The sequence below is a fragment of the Callorhinus ursinus genome, unplaced genomic scaffold, assembly GCF_003265705.2.
Source record: "Callorhinus ursinus isolate GAN/ISIS: 27379988/994484 unplaced genomic scaffold, GSC_fseal_2.0 scaffold3, whole genome shotgun sequence".
In the NCBI taxonomy this organism is placed as follows: domain Eukaryota; kingdom Metazoa; phylum Chordata; class Mammalia; order Carnivora; family Otariidae; genus Callorhinus; species Callorhinus ursinus.
The window spans coordinates 52159785-52184514 of record NW_027397065.1 but is presented as its reverse complement, the minus strand read 5'-3'; the positions used below and the strand labels follow the sequence as shown (position 1 = coordinate 52184514).

Sequence of the window (24730 nt, the reverse complement as noted above, 5' to 3'; positions counted from 1 at the left end):
TGGTTTACCCAGACTACCAGTGCCACCTCTGGCCAGTGCTGGAACTGCAGGAAAAGAGGAACGACTTTCTCCCCTGGACTCTCCACCTACAAAGACCAGCAGGCCTTCAGTGGCCGGACCTTTCTTCCCCACAGGCTGAAAGGGACCACCTGAAGATGAAGACTAAGCACAGGAAGGCAGAGTCAGGAGATGGAGACAAAGCGGTGACTGCTCTGCTTGCCAGCCTCATTCCCTTCAGCTCCCCAGTTACCTCTGAGCGAATGAATTCCTTTTTTGGTTTAAGCTGGTTTGAGTTTTGATTCTGTCACTTGCCACCAAAGGAGTCGTGACCAATATGCCTGCTCCTAGAGAAAATTAACCTTAACAGGGGAGTCTCAAGTGAAGTCTCCTATGCCTTCGTGTGGATAAAGAAGGTATTGTCTGTCTAACTCACAGACAGGGTCTTACCCACCTGGACCAGGAGAAATGGTCCTGTGTAATTTGTCCTTCTGACAAAATAGCAGCACTATTTAACTTTTTAAAAATATACACACAAAATTCCAACCTTTGACAGACCCTGTGGGTAACAGTAGCTGGAAGCTCTGTCAGCCTCCTATTTAAGAATATGAGGTGTTCTTGCAGGGAAGGCAAAGAATCTGGCAGAATCTATCACATTTCCAATGGTTTGATTTACATAAACCCGCCTGCAGGGGGCAGCCTGGGTGTGTGGCTGCGATGTCAGTCTCCCTTAACATTTCCAGCAGCATTTGACCACCTCTGCAGAGGAAACCCATATTGATTGCAATAATAACTCACACTCTGACAATGCGTCAGGCACTGGAGTGAGCACCTGACATATCTCATTTAATCCTCTAGGTACTTCTTTTACAGATGAGGACATTGAGCTCTCGATAAGTAATTCGTTTTAAGGTTTCAGAGCTGTACATAGCTGAGCCTGAACCTGAACTCAGGGATGTCTCACCCCGAAGCCCATGAATTTGGCCACCGTACAACAACTACCTCCCTGAAGAGTGCGAGCTAAATTTGGAGAACGCTTCCTCTGTGCCAGTTCAGGCACCAAGCACGCTACATACACAGTCACATTGAAGCCTCACAAGCCCCCTGTGAGCGGGCTGTTGTTAGCCCCTGATTTTTAGATGAGTCATCGAGGGTTCAGAGAGGTTGAAGATCATACCTTTGATCTTGCTTTTCTTCCCCCAGTGTGTCCCACAAATGGCAGAGAATGAGTTATGGGGGCAGGAGTGTGGCTCTGGCGACATCAAGTCTGGAGTCCTTGGACACCACTCCTGGCCCTGCCTCTTAGGCCTTGTGTGCTTTGGGCTGTAGTTTCCTTACCTGACCAGTGGAGAGACCATCCCGGCTAACCTCTCCAGTTCCTCTCTGCTCTCAAGTTTTTGTGGTTCCAGGTTTCAGAAATTCCCTGTGGACTGCTGCAGCCTGGTCTCATCCTGCAGCACAGAGGTGAAAATGGGGCCCACGACGCAGCCTTTCAGAAGAGAGGTAGGTAGCCCCTGCGGCAGTGTTAGGCATAAAAACATAAATAGGTGCAGCCTTTGGGCATAAAAACAAAAGCTCTTTTCCTCCAGACACAACCAGCGCACTGGGCTCCGTTCCCCACTGAAGCCGAGCCCGGTGGCCCGGGTGCAGGTAGGAGCCCCGTGCCCTGGAACAGAAACCCGAAGGTTCAACCAGAGGAGGGGTTTTCAGCCATGAAACTCTTTCTTTTTCTCCCAGCAGCCACCACGCATATCTCTATCTGCTTTCCGGGGCCCGGGGTAGACCAGCAGACGTGTGTCATTTCCCTGGGTAGGGGCCATAATGGCGACATTGTGCCGAGTGGAACAAGAGAAGTTTTCATCGGGCCACCAGCCCTGGGCAGCCACTCGAACAGGGGGCTCTGCAGCTCACCCTGCACAAAGGAGCTTGGGAGAGGGGCCCTGAGATGGGGAGAAGCCCAGTGGGCTGGGCTGCCTGCCCCCAGCTGCATGCAGGAAGGCTGGGACGCAGAGACATAGTGCTTGCAGAACACCTCGCTGCTATCTCATTTCCCCCTGCAAATAAGTGAGCAAACAAACACTCCCAGAGGATAAACGGCTCCCTCCAGGACACATGCATTAGAAGAAGCCTCAGGAGCCCTTGAGCAATTACTCACGGACTCACTCCACAGTACTTATGTCCGCTCACCAGGTGCCAGGCCCTGAACTAGGCTGTAGGAGCTATCAGGGAGTAAGACACAGCACCCAGCCTCACACTGCTTGCAATCTGGGGGGCCAGGAAGAGGCAAGGAGAGAAGCAAATAGGAAATTAAACATTGACGACCCAACAAAAGAACTGAGATGCACAGAGCAACAGAGTCAGTTCAAGAACCCGGGTCTGAACACCCGATCTGTGGCTTCTCTGACTCTTCCCAGGGTCTCCTGAGCTGCTTGTCTGCGCCGAGGAAGGGGGTCAGTGAAGAAGGCACCCCACACACCATAATAAGGAACTTGGACTCTACACTGAGGGCAGAGGGGGGCCATCACATATTTTTATGGGGAATCTGATTGGGGTCGTGGAATGTTCACTTTGGTGGCCATGGTGCAAACGGACCTAGAGGCAAGGTGACAAGGTAGAAGGCGAAAGGACGTTTCTTTCACTGGGACGCAGAATCTTTAGCCTCCAAATTTTTCTTTCCCAGGGCTTCCCAGCTCCACCTGATAAGCTGAGAATGAGACTGGGGAGTATCATTTGTTTTCACAAGACTGGGAGCATGAGGGAGTTGAAAGCTTTCTTCCTGGTATTGTTCACCGGGATCAAATTTGATATCTTTTTACAGAGCTGGAGCTCTCCACACAGAAGTCTTTAGACAGCACCAGACAAACCTAGTACAGAGCAAAAAAAAAAAAAAAGCCTCTGTGAGGGTCACATTCATGCAGAGACATGGCAAGGGAAGGAGGAAACAGGGCATCCACAACCTCCATCCCAGTCCCTCACCAGCACTTACCACTCGACACCCCACAATGGCACCAAACCAAATGGCTTTGCAGGCACATCCTGCGGTCTCCCGTCTCTGTGACTCTGTTCCCACTGTTTGCTCTGCCTGCCATGTACTCTCCCCGTGGTGGGCTCCCCCAAATGTCCGTCATCCTGTACTGTGTCCATGACTGCCTTGTCTTGATGAACTCTAAGAGCACTTTATCTCTCCTCTGGTACTTTTCACATAATAATTTGTAACTCGGGCGCCTGGGTGGCTCAGTTGGTTAAGCGACTGCCTTCGGCTCAGGTCATGATCCTGGAGTCCTGGGATCGAGTCCCACATCGGGCTCCCTGCTCTGCGGGAAGCCTGCTTCTCCCTTGGCTTGTGTTCCCTCTCTTGCTGTCTCTCTCTCTCTGTCAAGTAAATAAATAAAATCTAAAAAAAATTTAAAAAAATAAAATAAAAAAATAATTTGTAACTCATTTATTTTGTACACATTTATCTCCTCTACTAGACTGTAGATTCCTTGAGGACAGAGCCCATTCCTATTTCGTGTTACTTCTCCCACTTGCACAGAATGCAACACATATTCCTAAGGGAACTGATGAAATGTGGTGTCGTTTCTATGGTGACGATGGACCCCGTTAAATGAAAAGGACAGAAAAGATATATATGTAGTTATTCCGCCACTGGGAGCCCACAAACAGGGTTTCTCATTCAGTGATCCTGCCGGCAACCAAGCTGTAGTCAACTTAGTCAACAGTGCCACCGAGTGGGCATTATGAGTAATTATCTAAACCAGAACCACCAGCCTCCACAGCCGCATCTTTTTGTTAATGCTTAGCAGAACTGTGCACAGACTGTGTTCTCCCACTTACCCATTTTCCCCGGTCCACAGCTCAGTTAATCCCACTCCATAAATTATTCCACAAATCCATAGAAATTCTCCTTAGCCCTTTTGACTTTTCTGTTCCAATTCTCTGATGAACCTCCAAAGTCCTTAAAAGTTTCCAAAATTTCTTTTAAAAATCTACTAAAGCCTCCAACTGTCTTTACAATTGTTATATTTTATATTATTTTATTCTCTCAAATGAAATATTATGTTTTTAAAAGTATTAATGGGCTGGCCTGGGAACTTAACTGCCATTTACAGCCTTGTTTCCAAGTGTTTCAGAGTTCCAACAGTGAACTTGGGGAACTTAATCCACTTGTAAATTGTTGGTTGTCTGCTTTAGAATTTAAACTGACCTTTTCAAATTGGAAAAGTAGGCAGGAACAAAGAGGAACTTGGAAAATAATAATGGCTCACATTTTTATAGCTATTTATGGTTTATAAAGTGGGTTTGTACCATCATTTCACTTGCCCTCTCAGCAGCCCTATGAGGTCAATAAGAGGTCTCCCCAAGCACAGATGAGCAAGCAAGTCTTATGCCCTTCGTAGAGCAAGACCTCACAAACAAGTTTTCGGACTCAAATCCTATTGTTTTCTTCAGTACCCCACATTTCCTCTGAGTGTGACCGCATACACACTACAAACAACACAGGCAATTTTTTGAAGACAGCATTAATTACAACTTGCCCATAAAAGCAACGGAGAAAAGACTCCCGGTCCAGGAAGAGGCAGGATTCTCTTTCCCAAGCTGTTCCCCGTCTCTCTGCCTTTGCACAAGGTGATCCCAATGCCAGGATGTTCTAAGTCAAAGGAGTTCCCTAGTCAAAACTGAAAACAGAGACTTGGCCCATCTTGGGGAGGAAGGGTGTCTAGGAGGACAACTGGGCTTGGACTTCACTTTATAAAAGGTCTTAAATTGGGGCGCCTGGGTGGCTCAGTCATTAAGCGTCTGCCTTCGGCTCAGCTCATGATCCCAGGGTCCTGGAATCGTGCCCTGCATCGGGCTCCCTGCTCCGCGGGAAGCCTGCTTCTCCCTCTCCCACTCCCCCTGCTTGTGTTCCCTCTCTCGCTGTGACTCTCTGTGTCAAATAAATAAATAAAGTCTTAAAAAAAATAGAAGGTCTTAAATTTAGACATTTGCCATTGTCTGTAAATTAGTTGTACCTGTTTTCACAGAGACACACTAATAGGATGAAAGTTGACATTCTTCATACAACTTTAAACTTAAATCCCATTCCTGGGCCAGCCACACTGGCCACAGCAGTATTTTTTTCTACACGCTGCAATTATTTTGGAAAGAGCACACTTATGGTGCACTATATTTTGTATGCTAAAAGTATTCACTTCCACTCTGTTGTATCCCTCCGTTTTGATATTTCTTCATCTGTTAATACACAAAGAATCTCCAAAGTTTAAGTATCCCAAGCACTGCCCACCTTTTAATCGTCTCTGTTTGTCCTTGTCTTCGACGATCTTCTTTTTGGAGATCTTTATTGTTAGTATTTCACTCTTTTCTCACACCATGATTGACGGTGCACCGGTATAGTGCCCTGTCCACTATCTGCACTAGAAGGTGCTCAGGCAAGACCTGTCGAATGGAGGCCATAAACCCAAAGTCAGAAAAAGTGGCAGCTGCAGGGAGAAGTTTTGATTCCACTTGGGGGGGGGGGGAGGCACGGGGGACATGTTCTAACAGTCTGGGCAGTCTGCAGATGGAATGAGCTGGAAGGTGCGACAGTAAGCCCCCCATCGCCAGACGAATGCAAGCAAAGCGGAAGACCGCGCGCGCGGGCCGGGCGGGGGTGGGCCGCGCGGGCGCGGGAGCGAGGGCGCGTGAACCGGGCAGTGGGTCCCCGGGCCGCAGCGGGAGGGGCGCGGGGGCGTGCGCGAGGCAGGGCGTGGCGCGGGCGTGTGCGGGAGCGGGGACACCGGGCCGGCCGGCCGCCCAGGGGGCCAGGCGTGCTCCGGGTCTATTCCGGGAGCGGCGTGGAGGGGCGGGCGCGCGCGGGCGGGGGCGCCGGGCGGGCATCCTGTCTGGGGGAGGGGACGCCCGCGGAGGGCGCTCCCGCGGGGCCGGGCCAGAGAGCCGCCAGCCCCGCCGGAGCCGCTGCGCCCTGCTCCGCGCGCCCGGGGACCGCCGGCGCCATGGACCGAGGCCGGGGTAAGAGGAGCTGCGGCGCCCGCACTGGCGACCGCGCGGGGCGGGGAGGGAGAACGGTGATCCAGGGGCCCGAGAGGAAGAGGAGGGTGGAGGGCTGAGGAGGAGTCGGAGCGGGCGCGGGGTCGGGGGCGGGAGGCCCGGGGCAGGGTGGACAGGTGCCTCCTGCGGCTGGGGCAGCCCGGGTGTAGATTAGTCCCTCGCGTCCCGGGCCCGAGTGGCCTGCTGTGTGTAAGACCAGTTTCATACACTCAGAGTCAACTTCATGAAAGAATGCCCCACAGGATTCCTGAGGACAGCGAGCTCCTCCCACCCCATTCCCCTCTGGGAGGGTAAGATAGGGTTGGCAGGTACACTCCCCAACACCGGGACGTGTGAAGCCCAAAGCGTGCGCCCCGTGAGAGGCCCCGGGAGCCCCGAGTTTGCAGCTGCCTAGGGCAGTGAGAGAAGGAGGGACATGCGTGCCAGGGTGCGCGTGGGTATCTGAGTCCGCCTCTGCCTCCGACAAGCTGTGTGACCTTCGTCCAGTCCCTCTCCCTCTCTGGACTAGTGACAAAGTTGGATTGATGGTCTCTGTGAGGCCCCTTCTTGCTCCGACGTTTTCAGGAGTTGAGTGTGTTTGATAAAAGTTTCAGAGATTAGGCAGGGCGTGTGTAAATTGACGTGAGAAAAGATAGCAGCACTTGAGGGGGGCCCTGCTTAAGAAAAGGCCTAGACACTTCAAAGGCATGTGTCGGCAAAAAAGGGGCCTGCTTGGACATGCGGGCAGTGTCTAAGGCTGGGAATCAGAACACCGGGGTCCCATCCACCCACCTCTACAGGCAGAGAGATCACAGTTGTGAATGCGCTTGGTAAACTGGCCAGTGGTGTGCCAGCATGAGAAGCATTATTATTCTTGTGGTTATTATTATTAATGGAAAATTCCTCTGCCTCCCTAATAAGCTCACACCTTTCCTCCATCTGCCTGTTAGCTGTGCTGAGGCCCCCAAGGTGGGGGGTGGGGGCAGGAAGAGTGACCAGGGATGTGGAAGCAGTTAGGAGGGCACCGGGGTCAGGGATGAGTGCATGAACAGGTTTCAGGATTAGCTGGCTGGCACTCCCAGTATGGAACAGCCAGGCTTAAGGACCCCAGCTTCCAGGTCAAGATGCTCGGGACTTTTCCACCCACCTGGTCCCAGCACAAAATACCGCACACACCTTCTCCTTTCAGGCTGGGAAGGGCAGGCAGGAAATAGGGGTTCCCTTTGGCTCTTTGGAGACTGAGGCTGTGATTTGTAAAGCAGTCCTCACCTGTTAACTGACTGCTGGACAAGTTTACAAAGAGCACACACACTCGCGAGGGAGGAAAAACAGAGAGAAGAGACACCTCTAATGTCCCTCAGTCCTCAGTTCCCACCTCCCATGTGGTACATCTAAAGCAAAGAGCACTCGCCCCTGAGATAAAGTTGTTAAATATCACCCTGTCTGGTCCCCAGTACAAAAATCCATATCTAGCCTACTCAGAATTGTGGGAGGACTGTGCCCTCCTTAGACAGACCAAGGATGACAATAATTCACTTAGCTTAAAATGCTTAATAACTGACACCTCACTTAAGAAGGCTGTCTCCAGATCACTTCTCCTAGGAACCCGGACTTCCTGGGACTCTGCTAGTACTCAAAACGTTCTAGAGCTCTCTCCTATCCTGCAGGCTCTTGTCTCAATGTGCTGTTACTCTAAGGGTTTTACCTTCCCTGCCCAAATGGAAGCTTCTGGAAGGTAGGGAGTGGATCTGTGCACTCACTCTCCTGACACAATACCTGACACACAGGAGGAGCTCACTAAGAGTGGTTCAATTTGTTCGCTGGGTAATATGAAACACACTTGGTAGTGCATCCCAAGTTGATTAATTGTACTGTTGATTTTTAAAAGAGAATATGCATCAGAACAGTTCTTTGTGACTTGCAAGGGCCTTCTCAAAATGTGAATAAAGTGGTCATGTGGCCAGGGCACACAAGACCAGGCTATCTATCTAGATCCTAAGTTGTCTACCCTGATAAATCACTGCAGACATCTTAGGAATTAAAGCAAACCATATATGAATTAGAATGTGAAACCCGTATGCATTTTCAAAATAAAGCATGAGGCTTCAAAATGCATTCCAGCAGAACTTTGGTGTTGTGCCCCTGTCACCAGGTGGGTGGGTGTACTCACTTCTGTTGTCAGGGAAGGTTTAAGAAGCAGAGGTCTCATTTCAACCCCATGCCTACCACGTGGGGAGTGGGATTGTCATGCCCCAGATACTGGGGAGGAAACTCCACTTCAGTGTTAATAACAACAGCAGCTGAAATCATCATAGGAGAGCAGGCTTGGCAGGTGTATTAGTCTGGGAGGGCTGCCATAACAAAATACCACAGACCAGGTGGCTTAAATAACAAATTTATTTTCTCACTGTTTGGGAGGCTAGAAATCCAAGATCAAGGTGCTGTCCAGGTTGGTTCCTAGTGTGGCCTTTCTTACAGGCTTGTAGACATCCACCTTCTTGCTGTGTCCTCACCTGACCTCTTTCTTCTCTGTGCACATGTGAAGAGAGAGAGCTCTCTGGTGTCTCTTCCTGTTCTTATAAGGACATGGGTCCTATCAGATTAGGGCCCAACCCTTATGACCTCATTTCACCTTCATTACCTCCCTAAAGGCCCTGTCTCCAAATACAGTCACATTGGAATGTTAGGGCTTCAACATATGAATTTCAGGGGATTGCACTCCTGTCCAGGGCAGCAGGGTTGGGTCACTGACATGAACTTGCCCAGTCATTTGTTGTGTAAGGGACAGAGCTAGGTTTGAACCAAAGTCCTGATCTTAAGCTGACTACTGCTGCCTCCGCTGTGGCCGGTGACCTGCGCACGCCCTAGAGCAAGGCCTGGACGCCAGGCGGTCCCACTCCGGCTCCAGGTGCCTCCTCCACACCTCAGCTGTGCTGCTCAGATCCTCAGCAGCAATGACAGCACAAAAGCTCAGCACCAAAGTCAACCGACTTGAGAATGAAAACGAACCTGGGAATTAGGATTTCTCTCCTAACACGGTATGTGTCTTCCCATGAGGAAAGCAAGATTTATATGATGTCAGAACAGACAGAGAAACCACTTACAACAAAATCCCTTCCAGGGCGCCTGGGTGGCTCAGTCATTAAGTGTCTGCCTTCGGCTGAGGTCATGATCTCAGGGTCCTGGGATCGAGCTCCACATCGGGCTCCCTGCTCAGCAGGAAGCCTGCTTCTCCCTCTCCCACTCCCCCTGCTTGTGTTCCTGCTCTCACTCTCTCTCTCTCTGTCAAATAAATAAATAAAATCTTTAAAAAAATAATGAAATCCCTTCCAGTAGGATTTCCTGATTCATGAATATCGTACAAAAAGAATCATAGACTGATGGCCACAGACACCACCTTCTACAGGACAAATGAACTAACTCTCTGTCTTCATATGAGGATAAAAAATATGGATACTGATAATACCTATTTCTTGGGGTTGTAAATATTAAGTGCATGGAAGATACTTCAAACAATGCCTAGCATGTGGGACCCACTCAATCAATATGATTGTAATTACAGTCTTTTTTCATCAGACTCCACATAATAAAATTGCTTTATAAAGTTTCACTTGGTCCTTCCACAAGCTGGTCTGACTCAGATGACAGATTTTTTAGTCCCTACTCTGTTTTAAGGACTGAGCTAGACAGCTTTGTGTACAACTCAAGGACAGGGTCTGTGTCAAATCTTCTCTGTATCCTGGAGCTCCTTTGTGGTACTTATCCCTTGAAAATACATCTCTGACCTTCAATAATTAGACCACCGTCCAACTAACATCTCTGAGTGACTGATAAAATATTAATACATATGCCAATGTGTCCATTTTCTCTTATTCATCCTATTTATTTGTGCCTACTGACTGGCTGTGTCTTCATAATTTTGCCTCTGCAAACTTTCCAGTCTTCTCAAGCCATCCTCTCTTTGAAGCCTTTGGTCTAAATTTTTTCTGATTTTATCATGTGCCTTCTTAATATCCGAGGTGATGTCTGATCTGCCTGCCTCATGTGAAGTCACTGATTTCCCCCAAGGGTCCTTTCCTTTCCACTTGACTGCTAGTTCTTCTTCAATGAGTTGAATTCAACCCAAGATGGGAATTTTTTTTGCAGTGTGTGCTCTTTGGGAGATCATATTGTCTGCTGGGCAACTTAAGAAATAATCTGAAACTGTGTTTTTAATTAAATGAGATTTTTACTGTTCAAGAGATGGTAGAAGAACCCATTCTAACTGTTGTGCTTCTTTTGGACCAGCTTTGAGACCCACGTTAGGAAAGCCACATTTCCTTACCCAACTTCCGTGGGCCAAGCAACCTGTAGCTACTTCTAGAGTGAACTCTCTACAGTGACTCACCACCCAGCTTCCACTACCAAGGCCATGAACTCCCATTCGGGCATACCTCTTTCCTGGCATCCAAGTTCATTCTCTACTCCTATCCATTACTGGCCTTCTGAAAGGAACACTCGACCATATTCATCTTTTCCATCCACATATGTCTTGTGCCATCATCTTTGTCAGCCTGGAGACTCGGGAAAGCTGAAAAGGTTCAGAGAATGGATAAATGCGGGTTTGAGGTGTTTTGTTTTTTTAAGTAGGCTCCATGCCCAACATGGGGCTTGAACTCATGACCTTGGGATCAAGAGTTGCGTGTTCTACCAACTGAACCAACCAGATGCCCCAAGGGTTTGAGTTTGGGCTGTAACTTCCCAGCTGTGTGATCTTGTATGAATTGGATAAATTAATTTCTCTGAACTTCAGTCTCATTTCATTTGCAGTGTCATGGGGAAAGGTAATACATGGAGGCTGGCTCTTAGGAAACATTCAGGAGTGATACCTATTATATTTATCAAATATAATTGCTTGGATTTCAGCCACTCTCTGCAATGGGTGCATGTGGTCATATGGGACCATGAGATTTGAACATCCTCTCTTCCCTGTAGAGGCTTCTACTGTCACTGGGCACTGCTTCCACATCCTTATCCCACTCAGCCTCCACGGTGTGTGGCTTCCCCATTGTAGTCAAGGTTTTTTCTGCCTCTCCCTCAACTATCAGTTTCAAACCCCCCTTCTCACATGGGTGAGCACCCTGCCAAGTAAGTTCCTCCCTCCCTAACCTCTGCCAGAAGCTTATCATTACTCCATTCTGATCTTTGCTTGGGAAAAACAATCCTGTGTTTGGATACCATCAGCTTCTCATACTTTTCTTACCCTTCTAAAAAAAACATGCAACTGAACAAAAAAGTAAAGTCCCTGCTCACAGGCGCGCGCATGTGCACGCGTGGGCGTACGCACACTCTCTACCCCTAAGCATTTTCTTCCTTCCTTTCCTGGCGAAACTTCTCAAGTACACAGTCAGCACGTCAGCCTCCAGCTCCGTCCCCCCACACCCCTTGCGCTGCCTGCATTCTCCCTTCCAATCACACCTTCTGCAGAAAGCCCACTCTTCTGAGTCACAAAGGGTTCCATGCTGTCTCATCTTTCACCTTCTCTGAGTCCCATCTCCTGGACTTCTCTGTAGTGCTATTGACCCGCTACTGACTCTTCTAATATATTCTGCTACTTGGTGGAGATGAGGAAAGCATGGATTTTGGAATCAAATAACTCTCCGTTAAATAACCACTGCTCCATCCCTCCCAGAAGTCTTTCCTGCCTCTCCTCCTGTCCCCCAGTCCCACTGTTATCAGTGCTCACAGCCTCTGGGCTTCTCCCGCCATCAGGCAAGTGACCCAACTAAGCCTTGTCCACTCAGTCTGCAAAGCAGGAAGAATGACACCCAGAACTGGACTGTAGTAATCTTTGCCCAGCACCCAGCGCCTGGCCCGTGGCAGGTGCTCATGAATTGTTATTCTCCATCTTCCCCTCTGACTCACTCACTTTTTCTTCTCTAACGACTCTTGCCCCTCTTTCCCCACCCTCTCCGCGCTCTCTCCATACTCACTCGTGTAGAGGGCCATGCCCACACGACGGAGACACTCAGTGTCCATCTTCAGCCATGAGTTGGGTCCATTCCTGTGTGATCTACCTCCCGCCTATGCTGTATTTCCATCCGGAGGTCAACTCAACCTCCGAGTGACCCAATTTTGAACTCCTCTTATTCACCACCAAATCAGATCCCCCTTCCTGTTTCTCTTTTTCTGTTAACGACACAACCACGTGAGGAGCTATTGGAGGAAATGGGGCTGTTTGTGAACAAGACCGAATTTGAAAGGGGGACAGGGTATCAGTCCTGTAGAAGAGATAATAGAACGACTGTCCAGAAGGCTGTACAAGAGATCAAACAGAGGCTGATTTGAGCTTGATCTAGGAGAAGCACACAAATGAAAAGAATTATCCATTACGAGAATTGGAGTTGCCCAAGGACATTAGGAAGCAGAGGCTGAATGGCCACAGATCAGGGAACCACAGAATGCCTCCTATGGGGACTGCAGTAATATATAGGCTAAGAACAACTGTCACGTAATATTCAAGCGGCTTCTATGGGCATGGCCCTTTTGTGAACCATATAGAGCAGGGCTTCTGCCTGAAGTATCCATCTTTTATTTAAATGTACACTTTGTCATAACCTTTAATGGGTCTTATAAATTACGCTTAAGGATGGAATTTGGGAAGAAGAGGACCTGATGCCATTAAAGACGGTCATTTAAACTATAGATCTGGGGGCGCCTGGGTGGCTCAGTGGTTAAGCGTCTGCTTTTGCTCAGGTCATGATATTGAGCCCCGCCTCGGGCTCCCCGCTCCACGGGAAGCCTGCTTCTCCCTCTCCCACTCCCCCTGCTTGTGTTCCCTCTCTCACTATGTCTCTCTCTGTCAAATAAATAAAATCTTTTTTAAAAAATTTTAAAAAATAAACTATGGATCTGATCATGCTTAAACCCTTCAGTGGATTCCCAGTGTTCTTAACATATAAACTATAATTCCCGTGGCAGCCCTCAAGGCCCTGCCCTGTCTGTCACCATCATACTTTGGGCCCCTGTCCATCTCTTGCTGCGAGGTCTCCACACACTGGTCTTTGTACCTCCACCTGCTTAATCCTGCTCATCCTTTGCAGTTCACTCAAACCTTTCTTCCTCAAGGCCATCTTTCCCAATCTCCCAAGCTCCGGCTCCCTTATGTGGGGGCCCCTGGCACCCTGCACTTCTTCCTCCTTGGCCACTATTTTCATAATTACAATCAGTCGTGGGATTGAATTGGCCGTGAACGTGAGCTCTGTGGGGGCAGGGCCCTTCTTGCCTCTGTCCACAGCTCTTTCCCTAGCACCTAGAATCATGCTTGGCAAGAAAGACGTCTGTTGAGATGATGAGTAAATGAACGAAAATATACAAAATTCATAGAGTAGAAGCTGGATATGGCCACTTTCAACTCCAGGATTCTCCATTTCAATGAGTCTCACTTTAGGGACACAGAAACGTAGACTTCATCATTAGTCATTGCTTCCTTTGCTTTCATCCTTCATCCAGTAAGACCTTAAATCCTGTTGACTATGATTGAAAAATGTCTCTTGGATGGCTGCTTCTTCTCCACCCTATGGGAGCTTCCTGTTTCTGCTCTCACCTTCTCCACCTGCCCTGAGGACCACTCTTAATTTGTCTGTTTGACTCCAGCTGGGCTCAGGATCGTCCCCTGTGGAGCCTACTGAAAATATGCCCCCAGAGATCTGATCAGTGGGTCTGGAGTGGGGTTTAGGTATGTGTGCCTTTTGCACAGCTCCCAGCTGAGTCTGATGTGTTCACTGTTGTAAGCAGTGACCTGCTTTTATCATGCTCCTTGACCCTGCCCAAACACTTGCCAGGATTCCCTGTTGCTGTCTCCAGCACTGACTTTTATACTTTTCAGTCAAGTGGGACTTTAGGGTCTGGATCTTTTACCCAAAGTAGTCTTCTGAAATGTCTCATTTTATCTTTAGAAAAGCCGAGCAATTTTTTTCTATTGTAGTCTATAATATATCTGAAAACATTCTCCCCGCTCCCCCACCCAGCCCAACAAAAAAAAATCTTTGCCCAGTGGACCTCTAGAGATGCCAGTGTTCATCTTGGGGCTTCTCCTTCCCTACCCCACCCTGCCCTCTGCTGTGAGCTCCCAGGGTGTGTGAACTCTAGTCCGAGAAGACCGATCTCCAATAAATGTCCCAGCACACAGTGCTAGAGTGGACATGGGTCTGGCCATGGAAGGAGGATCCCACAGCCTAGCCCTGGCTCAGCCACTCGCTCTGCAACACGAGAACATATATTTTTATAACACATCTAACTTTTAGAAACATTTCCACATTTACTGGTTGTGTCCGTTGGAGCATAATGTTGGGATGGTGAGCACTGCGAAGGCTTCGTTCAGAGCCCGTGCAGCCTCTGGTAATTATACCCGCTCTCACTCCACAGTCATACACTCGGGGGTTGCTATGGGCAAGAAGGAACCTGCATCATAGGAATATTCAGACAGAGAATTGACCGCTAAAATCCTTTCTCTCTGAACCCTTCCAGCCTGAGTTTCTCTTCTGTGGTTTCTCTCAACTCTGGCAAAAGCCCTGTGAAGTGCACAGCTGAGACATCTCCCCATTGGACGGTTGCAAAAACCTGAGTCTCAGAGAGATGTCTCTGCTGTTCCCTCTCCCGGAAAGAGACCAGCTCAGCATCACGCCGCTGTGCAAACGTCCCTGCCACACCCCCCTTCTACCTCCTTTCTGACTTGGGGTGACCACCACCCTCCTCAGGCTTGGCCTTTAGATTTTATTGCACTAACTGAAATACCCCTTCTACGTATCTGTGAGTCCCGTGGTCTGAGACGGTCTTGCCTTCTCATGCCCAGCGTCTCACACATAGCAGATGTTCAATAAGAAGAGCCCACTGAGTGCTCGCCGGGAGTCAGGGAGTCTACATCTGTACACGGGCTCCTCTAATGCTCGCACGACCATGAGCTGGATGCATTTTGGCCTTCCTGTACATAAAATATGCCGTTTGTTTCATTGGGGGAAAATTCCATCCAAAACTGCTGCCTACAGCCATGAGTTAATAGTGTCTGTCTGTACCGTGTGTAGCTAGGGCATGTATGTGAATTATAAAAATATGAATATCATTTTGTATTAAAAGTTTATGACAGGGGCACCTGGGTGGCTCATTCGGTTAAGCGTCTGCCTTCGGCTCAGATCATTGATCTCTGGGTCTTGGGATCGAGCCCTGTGTTGGGAGCCTGCTTCTCTCTCTCTCCTGCTGCTCCCCCTGCTTGTGACTCTCTCTGTCAAATAAATAAATAAAATATTTAAAAAAAAAAAAGTTTATGGCAAAGTCTAGTTCTGCAGTAGGCCTTTAAGTATGTTCCCTATGAAGGAATGTGGCTCATGTCAGTGTGTAAATGCCTAGCCAATTTTTGATATATTTGTGATACTTATCTTTTGTGAGCACTGCCATCTCACCTCCCAAGGGAATTCACTAAGTATGTTTATTGTGACTTTGCCCTCTGTTGGATTTTAAAGTTAGTTCCTGTAATTTACTTTCACTAGATCACTAAGAGTTTGTTGTACATATATTTAAAGTATCCCCATTTTACAGATGAAGAAACTGAGGCTTAGAAAGGTCCATCTGTTTACATAGCCCTGCCCACCTCCAAACTTCAGTTTTTCACTGAATGCTGGCGGGTCATCCCCAAGTCAGTTATAGGAAGGACTTGCTTGATAAACTACAAGAATGTACTAGGTCCAGATTTCAGGGTGGGGGCAGAGAGGGTGTGGGGAAGCAGGGGAGGGAAAGGGGACACTCTCCATCAGTGAGTGATATGGCCAGGCAGGGCTTGTCCTCCATCTAAAATTCCATCTGGGGAATCCCAGCGTCGCCCCAAGTGAGGGCGGAGGCACAGAGCCTGCCGGGCGTGATTCTTCTCCCGGGGAACAGCTGTCAGGCCTTGGCAGGGGCAGAATGTGGCACCACATTGCAGTCATTCCAGCTCCGGGGGATTTAGCGACAGCATGTCCTGCAGGAGGCAAGCTCAGGGGCTTTTTATAGCCCTCTAAGAACCTTGGGGAAAACTGATCTCTTGGGAGAGAGAAGTGGGGCACGTGTCTTTTCCAGGCATCATTCCCTCAAGCGTGTAGTCCCAGCTGCCCGCAGTTCAAATCAGGCTAAGCGTCACGGCTAAGTGGGCAGTGTGGAGCCGTGGAAGCATATCTGCTATGTGGGGGACAGGGATCCCAATCAAACCCAGTTCCTAGAACCCCCTCCCTAGCCTTCAGTCCCTTCACCTGTCTGGTTGAAGTATTATAAGGCAGGGATCTGCACACCTCAGCCTGTGGACCAAACCCAGCCCGCCACCAGCTTTTGTAAATAAAGTTTTATTGGAACACAGACACACCCATTCCTTATGTATTGTCTACAGCTTTCTCACTGCCAGAGCAGAGTTGAGTGGTTTTAACAGAGGCCATAGGTGGTTGGCAAAGTCTAAAATATGTACTATTTGGTCCTTTATAGAAAAAGTGTGCCAACCCTTGGATTAGACTATAGAGAGTTTGGGAGTATCTACCTAGAGCACTGTGGTGAGAAGGATTCTTCTGAGAGTGTCCAGACTAAGGAAGGTAGCTCTATCCTTTAGACCATACAAGAGTATGTATTCACGAGTGGTATTGGAAGGACCCCAGAATGCCATTTACTCATGTTTTTCAAACTACTTTTAGTCCCAGAACCCTTTTGCAAACAAAATCTTAAGCAGTAGAGCTGCTCAGAGTGAAATGGGAATGAGAACACGGTACAGTCCATTCCATCCCTCCTATGCCCAAGGCAGCCCTTGAGGAAGCTACACAGTTCCCATAACCCCATTAGAAGAGCATTTGAAAACCACCTAGCTAATCCTATGACTCTTGTTTTACAACTGGGGAAACTGAGGTTCAAGGAGCAGCGTCTTGTCTAGGGTCATATGATGGACTCCCAGTTGGCTTTCCATGGAGCTACTAACATGGTCGTGAGGTATCTGCAGAGCTTAGACATAATCTCTGCTGGGGAGAAAACACGTCCATTGGCTTTGGGGGCCTCAGAACTGCCATAAGTGCATGGGTGGCTATGACATGCCCACGCTGACCCAGCAGCCCCCAGGGTTAACAGGGCTGCAAGCTGGCCGAGATACCTGCTGATACCTGCCATGCTTCACAGTAGTTAAGCAAGGCTTGGGAGCTTTTTTTTTTTTCTGAGAACAGAGACAAAAAAATAACATGAAAATTGAATTGGACCATATTTTTAAAAAAATGTAATTGATACCGAGACACATTTTTAAAAAATAGAACATGTCTCACAACTGATCTATCAATTAGTTCATTTTTCTGTTTTCCCCCCCCCAAAAGCTGTTATTAGGCAGATAAGACATCTTTAAATTAATGCCATCTTAGAATGGAGAAATTATGATAATTTATGCTGCAGCTTTCTTTTGAAGATGGAATCAGATTTATTCATTTGTAGAATAAATATTTATTCTTCCTGCCCATTCTTGTTGAAGTGTTTGCTGAGAGCAGATGCAGCTGATATGAAACCATGGGCGATTTTTTTTAGCTCCACTTGAACCCAGAAGAAAACTGATCTAGGAGTGTGCTGGGCAGCCAAAGAGACCGATCACGTTTCCTCACAGCCAGCCAGCAACCAGGTGCAGCTCTGAGGGGTGATGGAGGGGAAGCTCAGTGTGCCTGCACCCGAGTCTCCTAGCAAGGCACCCATGCCTGTGACATGAGGTCATATCTGCTCTGTGTCCCTCAGAGAATACATTAAAAGGACCAGAGGGTTCAAGGAACATTTTCTAGCCAGAAACCTCAGAAATACCGGGGAGGCAGCATCTAGGTAGAGAAAACGCCAGAGTGAAAAGAAGAAAGCCCCAGAAGTGTGCTCAGGGTGCAATGGGGTGGGTGTGCCTACAGCCCAGAGAAGCAGGTAGAGGTCATCCTTCGATAGAGTAAGGCTTTATCCTCCAGGTCCCCAACTGGGCGTGTCCCAGTCCCTGAGAAGCTGGGTTGCTGGGATTTGTAACTAATAATAGAGGCAGCATAATGCGGGAGCTCCGTGCGCTGGTCAGGTTGCCCCAGGTTTGAATCCTAGCTCTACTCATCCACTTAATCCTCCAAGTCTCAGTTTCTTCAACTAAAAACAGAGATTACAATCTCCTGTCTCCCTACAGGGATCATTGGATTCATGCAAGGAAAGCACTCAGCACAAGAGAAGCATTCAGTTAAAAAAAAGCAAAAACCCTAATACTTAAAATACAGGTTTGTAAATGATCGCCTCTCTTAGTGAGTTAGAATGGAATCCACACGTTCCCTTTGTGCCGCTTTCCCTCTGGCTTCTGGCTTCTGGCCTGCCCATCGTGGGAAGGGATGGAATGACAGGAGAATTGGGGATAAACCACAGGGAGCGCATATAAAGGTCTTTCGTCATCCGTGTCACAGAGGAAACTGGCGTCAGGGCCCTGGGAGCTATTGACTGGTCAGGTGTGAACAGGAGGGGGTTCTCGTAAGTGTTGCCATTGGGGGAAATTGTTAGAGACAGCAGTGAGTTCGTGTGACAGTGGGAAGGGAGAGACTGGAAGGAGGTGACCAGTTAGGAGGTGCACGCGAGCAGCAGACTGGATAACATTAACTCACCTCCATGTTTCAGTTAAGAACAGAGAAACAAAACTTCGGAGTCTATCCATTTTCAAATAGAGTTAATTGTGTAGAATTGTTGGTCTAATGTGGAAGCAGAGGAGACGTTTATCTGGAGCTCTCTGCAATTCAAGACCCCCATCCCCAGGACCTTCTTCCATCACTTTCTTGGAGCCTCGCCCTAGCCCCTGGGGCAGGAATCAGCCCAAGGGCCTCGCAGAGCCTGCCCCAGGATGGCTGGGCTCCCTGTGGACCGGAGTCCTGGGCACCTGGTCGGCACCCAATCCAGAGTTGTCAGTGGGAGATTTCCGCAGGCAGGGGAGGGAAAGAAGAGAGGGAGAAGGGGCCTCCCACCTGTGCCGTAGTCAAGGAGGGCATTGTGGGCCTGACCTTTAGCCCCCCACCCAGAATGGCTAGGCTGACCTCCCTTTCTCACCACAACCTCTGAGGGCAGCGCTCTCATAATCTTTGTGTCACTAGATGACAAAACTAAGGTGACGTCACCTACACGGGGTCTCTAGGCTAGGGAAGGCAAATCCCAGGTTTGACTCTGGGTGTTTCTCACCCCATTTGCCCAGTGTCTCACCTCCCCACTGTACTGACTCTCTCCCCACCTCCCTGCCGAACAGGTGCCCTACTGGGGCTCAGCACCTCTTGGAAGAGGTATCTGCCTCTCTTCTTAGTTCAGATTTCCGTAAGTTAGTGTGGTCTTGAGCTACCACCCACTGATCCAGGCCTACCCTCCAGTGCCCCCAGTACCCCAGGGGACAAGTTTGCTCCCCCTTCTTCCCCCCCACCCCCGCTATGAGCCCTTCTGCTCTTGGAGACAGTTGTCCTAGGTAGGATTTACAGCCTTCTGCCTAGTCTGTGGTCCTTCTCTGAGTTCTAGGTTGTCAGTTAATCTGTCCCCAGTGCACCTGCTGTGTACCCATTACTGTGCTGGGCACTGGGCAACAGGGGCAGACACTAAATCAGGCACCATCTCTACCCTCATGGTTCACAGTTCAATGAACAAGGATATTGAACAAGTGATCTGCTCTGGAGGGTGTAACAGGATGACCTCACCTGTCCAGGAAAGCAGGACAGCCCTCCTGGAGGAAGTGGCATCTCAGTGAACCCTCAAAGGATGAGTGGGCACTATCTGGGGAGTATGAGAGATTTTAAATAACAATGAGTCAACTTGGTATGCTTCAGGAATTGTTCTAAGACTGTACAATACTCCACTGGGTCCACACAACAACCTGTAAGGGGTGGGTATTACCATTATCCCCATTTTGCAGATGAGGATACACAGAGAAGTTAGGTAACTTGCCCAAGGTCACACAGTCAGTATTTGGCAGCAGTTAGAGAACAAGCCATGCAGAGGAAATACCATGAACAAAGAGCACTTGGCGGGGCGGGGGGTGGGGGGGGGTCATCTCAGATAGTGAAAATAGGTAAGAAATAGTAAAAAGCAACTTTAAAAAAAAAAAAAACACTGAACGTAACAAAGATAAATACACACGGTATGTTCCTAATAGTGCAACCTGAGGCATCTACTGATGATTTTCTGGTTCTTTTATCACACTGAGGTTTCTGTGGGCTCATTGTCAACCTAATCCTTTGCCTTCTGAATGGGAATGCTGTTCTTCAGTCTCCTCTCTTGAATCCTACAGAGATTCTATTGCTCGTTTGGGGAGAAGGAGGAACAGGTAGCATATACACTAATAATCACAATTTACTGATTTACAAAACTTCAGTGCTCTCACTTTTCCCAGACTTTGTGAGATTTGAGTCTCACAAGAGGCCTGAGAAGTAGGCAGGACAGCCGTCATCACTCCACCTTAATGTTACAGAAATCGAGGCTCAGAGACATGGAGCAACTAGTCCAAGGTCACACAGCTAGTAAGTGTGGGGCTGGGGCTTGAGCCCTGAGCTTTTGGTTCTAGATCCTGTGTTTTTTCCGCTACACCAAAACACAGTGGAGAGTGGGAAGTTTCAAACCTGGCACTCGGGACCTCCAGAAAGTCCGTTAGCCTCTCTAGGCCTGTTTCCTGTCAGTAGACCTGGGATAAGAAGAGCTCCTACAGGGCTCCTGCAAGGATTAAATGAAGTAATAAGCACAGAGTGGTGGCCACAGAGAATATTCCAGTAATGGAATATCATACAGCACGATGAATGAACACAATGACAGACAACAGTATGGGTAGATCTTAGCAGGATAATAGTAAAGAAAAAGTCACAAAGGATTACCTGCAGCATTATATACCCTTTTAATAAAGTTAGAAACAACTACAGATTTTTAAAACGTTTCTGTGGCTATATGTCTACTTGCAATAGCACCACGTATAAGGGAAAGGATGTGACAAATACAGCATTCAGGATGGCCGGGAGGCTAGGTATCGGAGACAAGAAGCCTGGGATTGTAGTTAGATGTAAGATATCGTCTGAACCCCGGCTTTTGCTTTGAATGGTAGATTTGTGGGTCTTTACTACATTAGCAAAAATAACTGGATTCTATAAATAAATAAGTGAATAAAGGTGGAGCATGCTTGAACCAGTGAAGACAGTGTCTCATGAAGCAAGGGTCAGGATTACCTCAATTCTTATCCATCTGAAGTTCTATTTATTTATTTTGTAAAGATTTTATTTATTTTAGAGGGCCAGGGGAGCATGCATGAATGAGGGAAGAGATGGAGAGAATCTTCAAGCAGACTCCCTACCAAGCCTGAAGCCTAGAGCCTGATGGTGAGCTCGATTCAGGGCTTGATCCCACAACCCAGGAGATCATGACCCAAGCAGAAACCGAGGGTCGGATGCCTGACTGAGCTACCCAGGCACCCCCTGAACTTCTATTTATAAAAAGAAATGAAAGTGTCAGGCAGTTGGGTGCCCAGCTTGTGGGAAGCATTCAATAAATGCTCACTGTCATTCTTGGATATCTTTATTATTATCTGCATTATCTGCACACCCCCAGCCAGATGTCCTCAGTGTCTGCCCTAGGCTAACTGGTGGGATGGGTCCTCAAACTCAAACTTCTCAGAAGCAGAAAGCCCCATCCCATCTAGGCCTCAGGCCAGGTACCCCATCCTGTGAATGGACATCAGTGGGAAAAGTCCTGAGGTACTCACTGCTGGTTCCAGCAAGCTTTGGGGGTAGAGCACCCCCACCCCCATTAGAAGAAGAAGGCCAGAAGCTATTGCAATGCAGCAATTGGAAGCTTAGGCTCTAGAGTTAGGTCTGGGTTTGGATCTGGGTTCTGCTGGCCGTGTGCCTTTAGGCAAACGACCCAGCATCTCTGAGCCTCACTTGGTTCATGCGTGAAAACAGTATCTACCTCACAGGGTCATTATGAGAATTAAGTGAGGTCATCTAGACAAAATGCTTAGCACAACATCTGGAATATCACTTAAGAGCTTAAAAATACTACCTGCTTTTATCATTGGGTCTCCCAGGCCACTCCCAGGATGGCTTCTGCCCCCCTCTGATGAAGGAGATGGTGCAGACTGCCTCGGACAGCAGCCGCTGCCATCTTGTGCGGGGCGGGGGAGGGGGCGGCGAGCATGTGTGGGTCACAGTTTTCCACTTCCTCCTGAACCCTTTCCTTTGTGAGCTAAACAGGGAGGAATCTGCAGACAAAGGAACAATTCTGGGAGAGCCCAGTCCCACAGCCAAAAGCTATTTCCTTGGAAGTCAGTGTCTTGCCCCACCCCCTCCTGTCTGGAAACGGCTTCCCTGGTGGCCCAGGGCTGGGACCCACCAGGTGCCCAGAGCGAGGGCTCTGCTGGTGGATGGCGGGGCCTGGGCATAGCTGCTGCTAGAAAGGCCATTTAAGATGTGGGGCTTCCCTGAGCCTGTCACCCTGGCCTGACTCCTACCAAGAGAGTCCCATAAAAGGCTCCCATGACCTGCTTCCCAACTGACCTGTGACCTCCCTGTCTTCCTGAAATAACAGATCAGAGAAGTGTGCTACCTTAACATCCTTAATAATGATCCACGGTTTACAAACCCTTCCCCTCCTCACATGAACCCACACATGGGCCTCCTGAGCCCCTCCTCACAGAAGCGGAAGGGGATGCTCAGAGGGGTTGAGCGCCTTAACTCAGATTCCACACTAGCAGATGCGAGGCATGGCCCCAAACCAGTCCTCTCAGACCAAACCCCCAAGGCCTCCCCCTCCTCCTTCCCACCCTCCCTCCCTTAGGATTCTGTGCTTCTGGCCTGCAGAGTCAAACCTGCACTGTTCTCTTCAGTATAAAGGATATTGAGTTTCCTGCACCAGCTGTAATGAACACACACCAAAGCCTTCCAAGGTGACCTCCCCTGGCCCTCCCTCACACAGGGGCTATATTTAACTCCTGGAACGCAGTCAGCACCAAGGCACTGGCTTTGCAGCTGGGCTTCTCTGCTGCTCCTTTTTCATTCTTTTCCAGCCCACATGAGCCATGGTCTTCCCCAAACACTCTGGGACAACAGGAAGTGTTTGTTTTAGTGACCAACAATGCTACCAGCACAGTTCCCTCTGCCATTGTGCCCACTGTTTGGCCTTCACTTGGGCTCTGAGAGAAGTGCTTAAGAATTCAGAGGAAGTGAGATGTCCACGTGGCCCCCAGTAGGTAGATTTGCTGCAACTTGGAAGAGACTGTGAGCAGGGGAAGGAGAGATGTCTGCACCCACAAAATGAAGGGGCAGTTCTGCAGGCCTTCTGTGCGGCGTTAACCCAGAGCTGGGTAGCCAGGAGTAGTGCCGTGAGGGACCACTGGGGCGGCCATCCCTGAAGAGCTCCTCCCTGTTCTTCCTGTTCTGCAATCTGCAGTTCCCACCCCTGTAAAATGGGGCTGGCCCACCAGAAGTATTAAATTGTGTAGGGGCACCCGGGTGGCTCAGTTGATTAAGCGTCTGCCTTCAGCTCAGGCCATGATCCCGGGGTCCTGGGAGCAAGCCCCCCACGTCAGGCTCCCTGCTCAGCGGAGAGCCTGCTTCTCCCTCTGCCTCTCCCTCTGCTGCTCCCCCTCCTTGTGCTCTCTCTCTCTCTCTCTCAAATAAATAAACTCTTTAAAAAAAAAAGAATTGGCATACCTGGGTGGCTCAGTTGGTTAGGCAACTGCCTTCAGCTTCGGTCATGATCCTGGAGTCCTGGGATCGAGTCCCGCATCGGGCTCCCTGCTCAGCGGGGAGTCTGCGTCTCCCTCTGACCTACCCCCTCTCATGCTCTCTCTATCTCATTCTCTCTCTCAAATAAATAAATAAATAATCTTTAAAAAATAAGAAGAAATAAATAAATAAAAGAATTAAATTGTGTAAATAATACCTGTAAATCTCTTAAAGCAGAGGGTGTCACAGAATAACAATGTAAGAGTAATATAAACAGCCAACATTTATTGAGACCCTACTATGTGCCAGGCACTGTACTAGGCACATTTTCATGCATTGGGGCTCATTCCCACTGATGAGGTACATAGGCTCATAGGTCACTAGTGATGTACATGAGGCATGGGGTGGTAATGTAAGTGTCCCAAAGGTGCACAGCTAGGCAATGGGGGGTCGTGGAGGAGACAGGACTTGAACTCAAGTAGTTTGGGTGGCTTAATATATGTTAGTCATTATTATTTCCCAATTTCTATGTTAGGGTTAAAATCCACCAACTACAAAATGTGCATCACTGAATTTGTTGGCAGCCATATTCACACGAGAGATACAAGCTCAACCAAATAGGGCTTGGGGAGCTTAGCCAAGTCGGAAATTGGACTTCTGCTTCCTTCTGTTCCCCCGGACTATTGTTACATATTCTTTTTTCTTTTTTTAAGCATCTTTTTACGACGCTGATCCACTGTTACAGACATGATTTTTAAATCTCATTAGCTAGCTGCTAGACTATCAACTCTTAAGTTTGCTTCAAGAATTCATTCATTCCACAAATAACTTAAGCACGTTCACTGTGTCAGGTACTAGCAAAAGCTGGTGCTATTCCTGCCCTCGAGGAGTTCAGGCTTAAGTGGGGGAAGTTGATGTTAATTGAAGAAATGCATCGTTAAATGTAACATTTCACCATAGCACATACCACAGGGAGAGTGATGTGTAAAATAGGGGGA

The 24730-nt window shown here is 48.6% G+C and overlaps 1 protein-coding gene across 3 annotated transcripts in view; it reads left to right on the top strand.

Annotated features, from left to right (window-relative positions):
• Positions 1-5901: 5901 nt before the first annotated feature.
• Positions 5902-24730, top strand: part of AFAP1L1 (actin filament associated protein 1 like 1) — a 67917-nt gene continuing 49088 nt past the window's right edge. For all 3 annotated transcript variants that reach the window (XR_012377574.1, XM_073890883.1, XM_073890882.1), the window contains exon 1: positions 5902-6009. Coding sequence is in view for 2 of the 3 variants with exons in the window: in XM_073890883.1 (XP_073746984.1) it covers positions 5994-6009 (16 nt within the window). In the remaining variant the exon portion in view is untranslated. The remainder of the gene's footprint in view (positions 6010-24730) is intronic.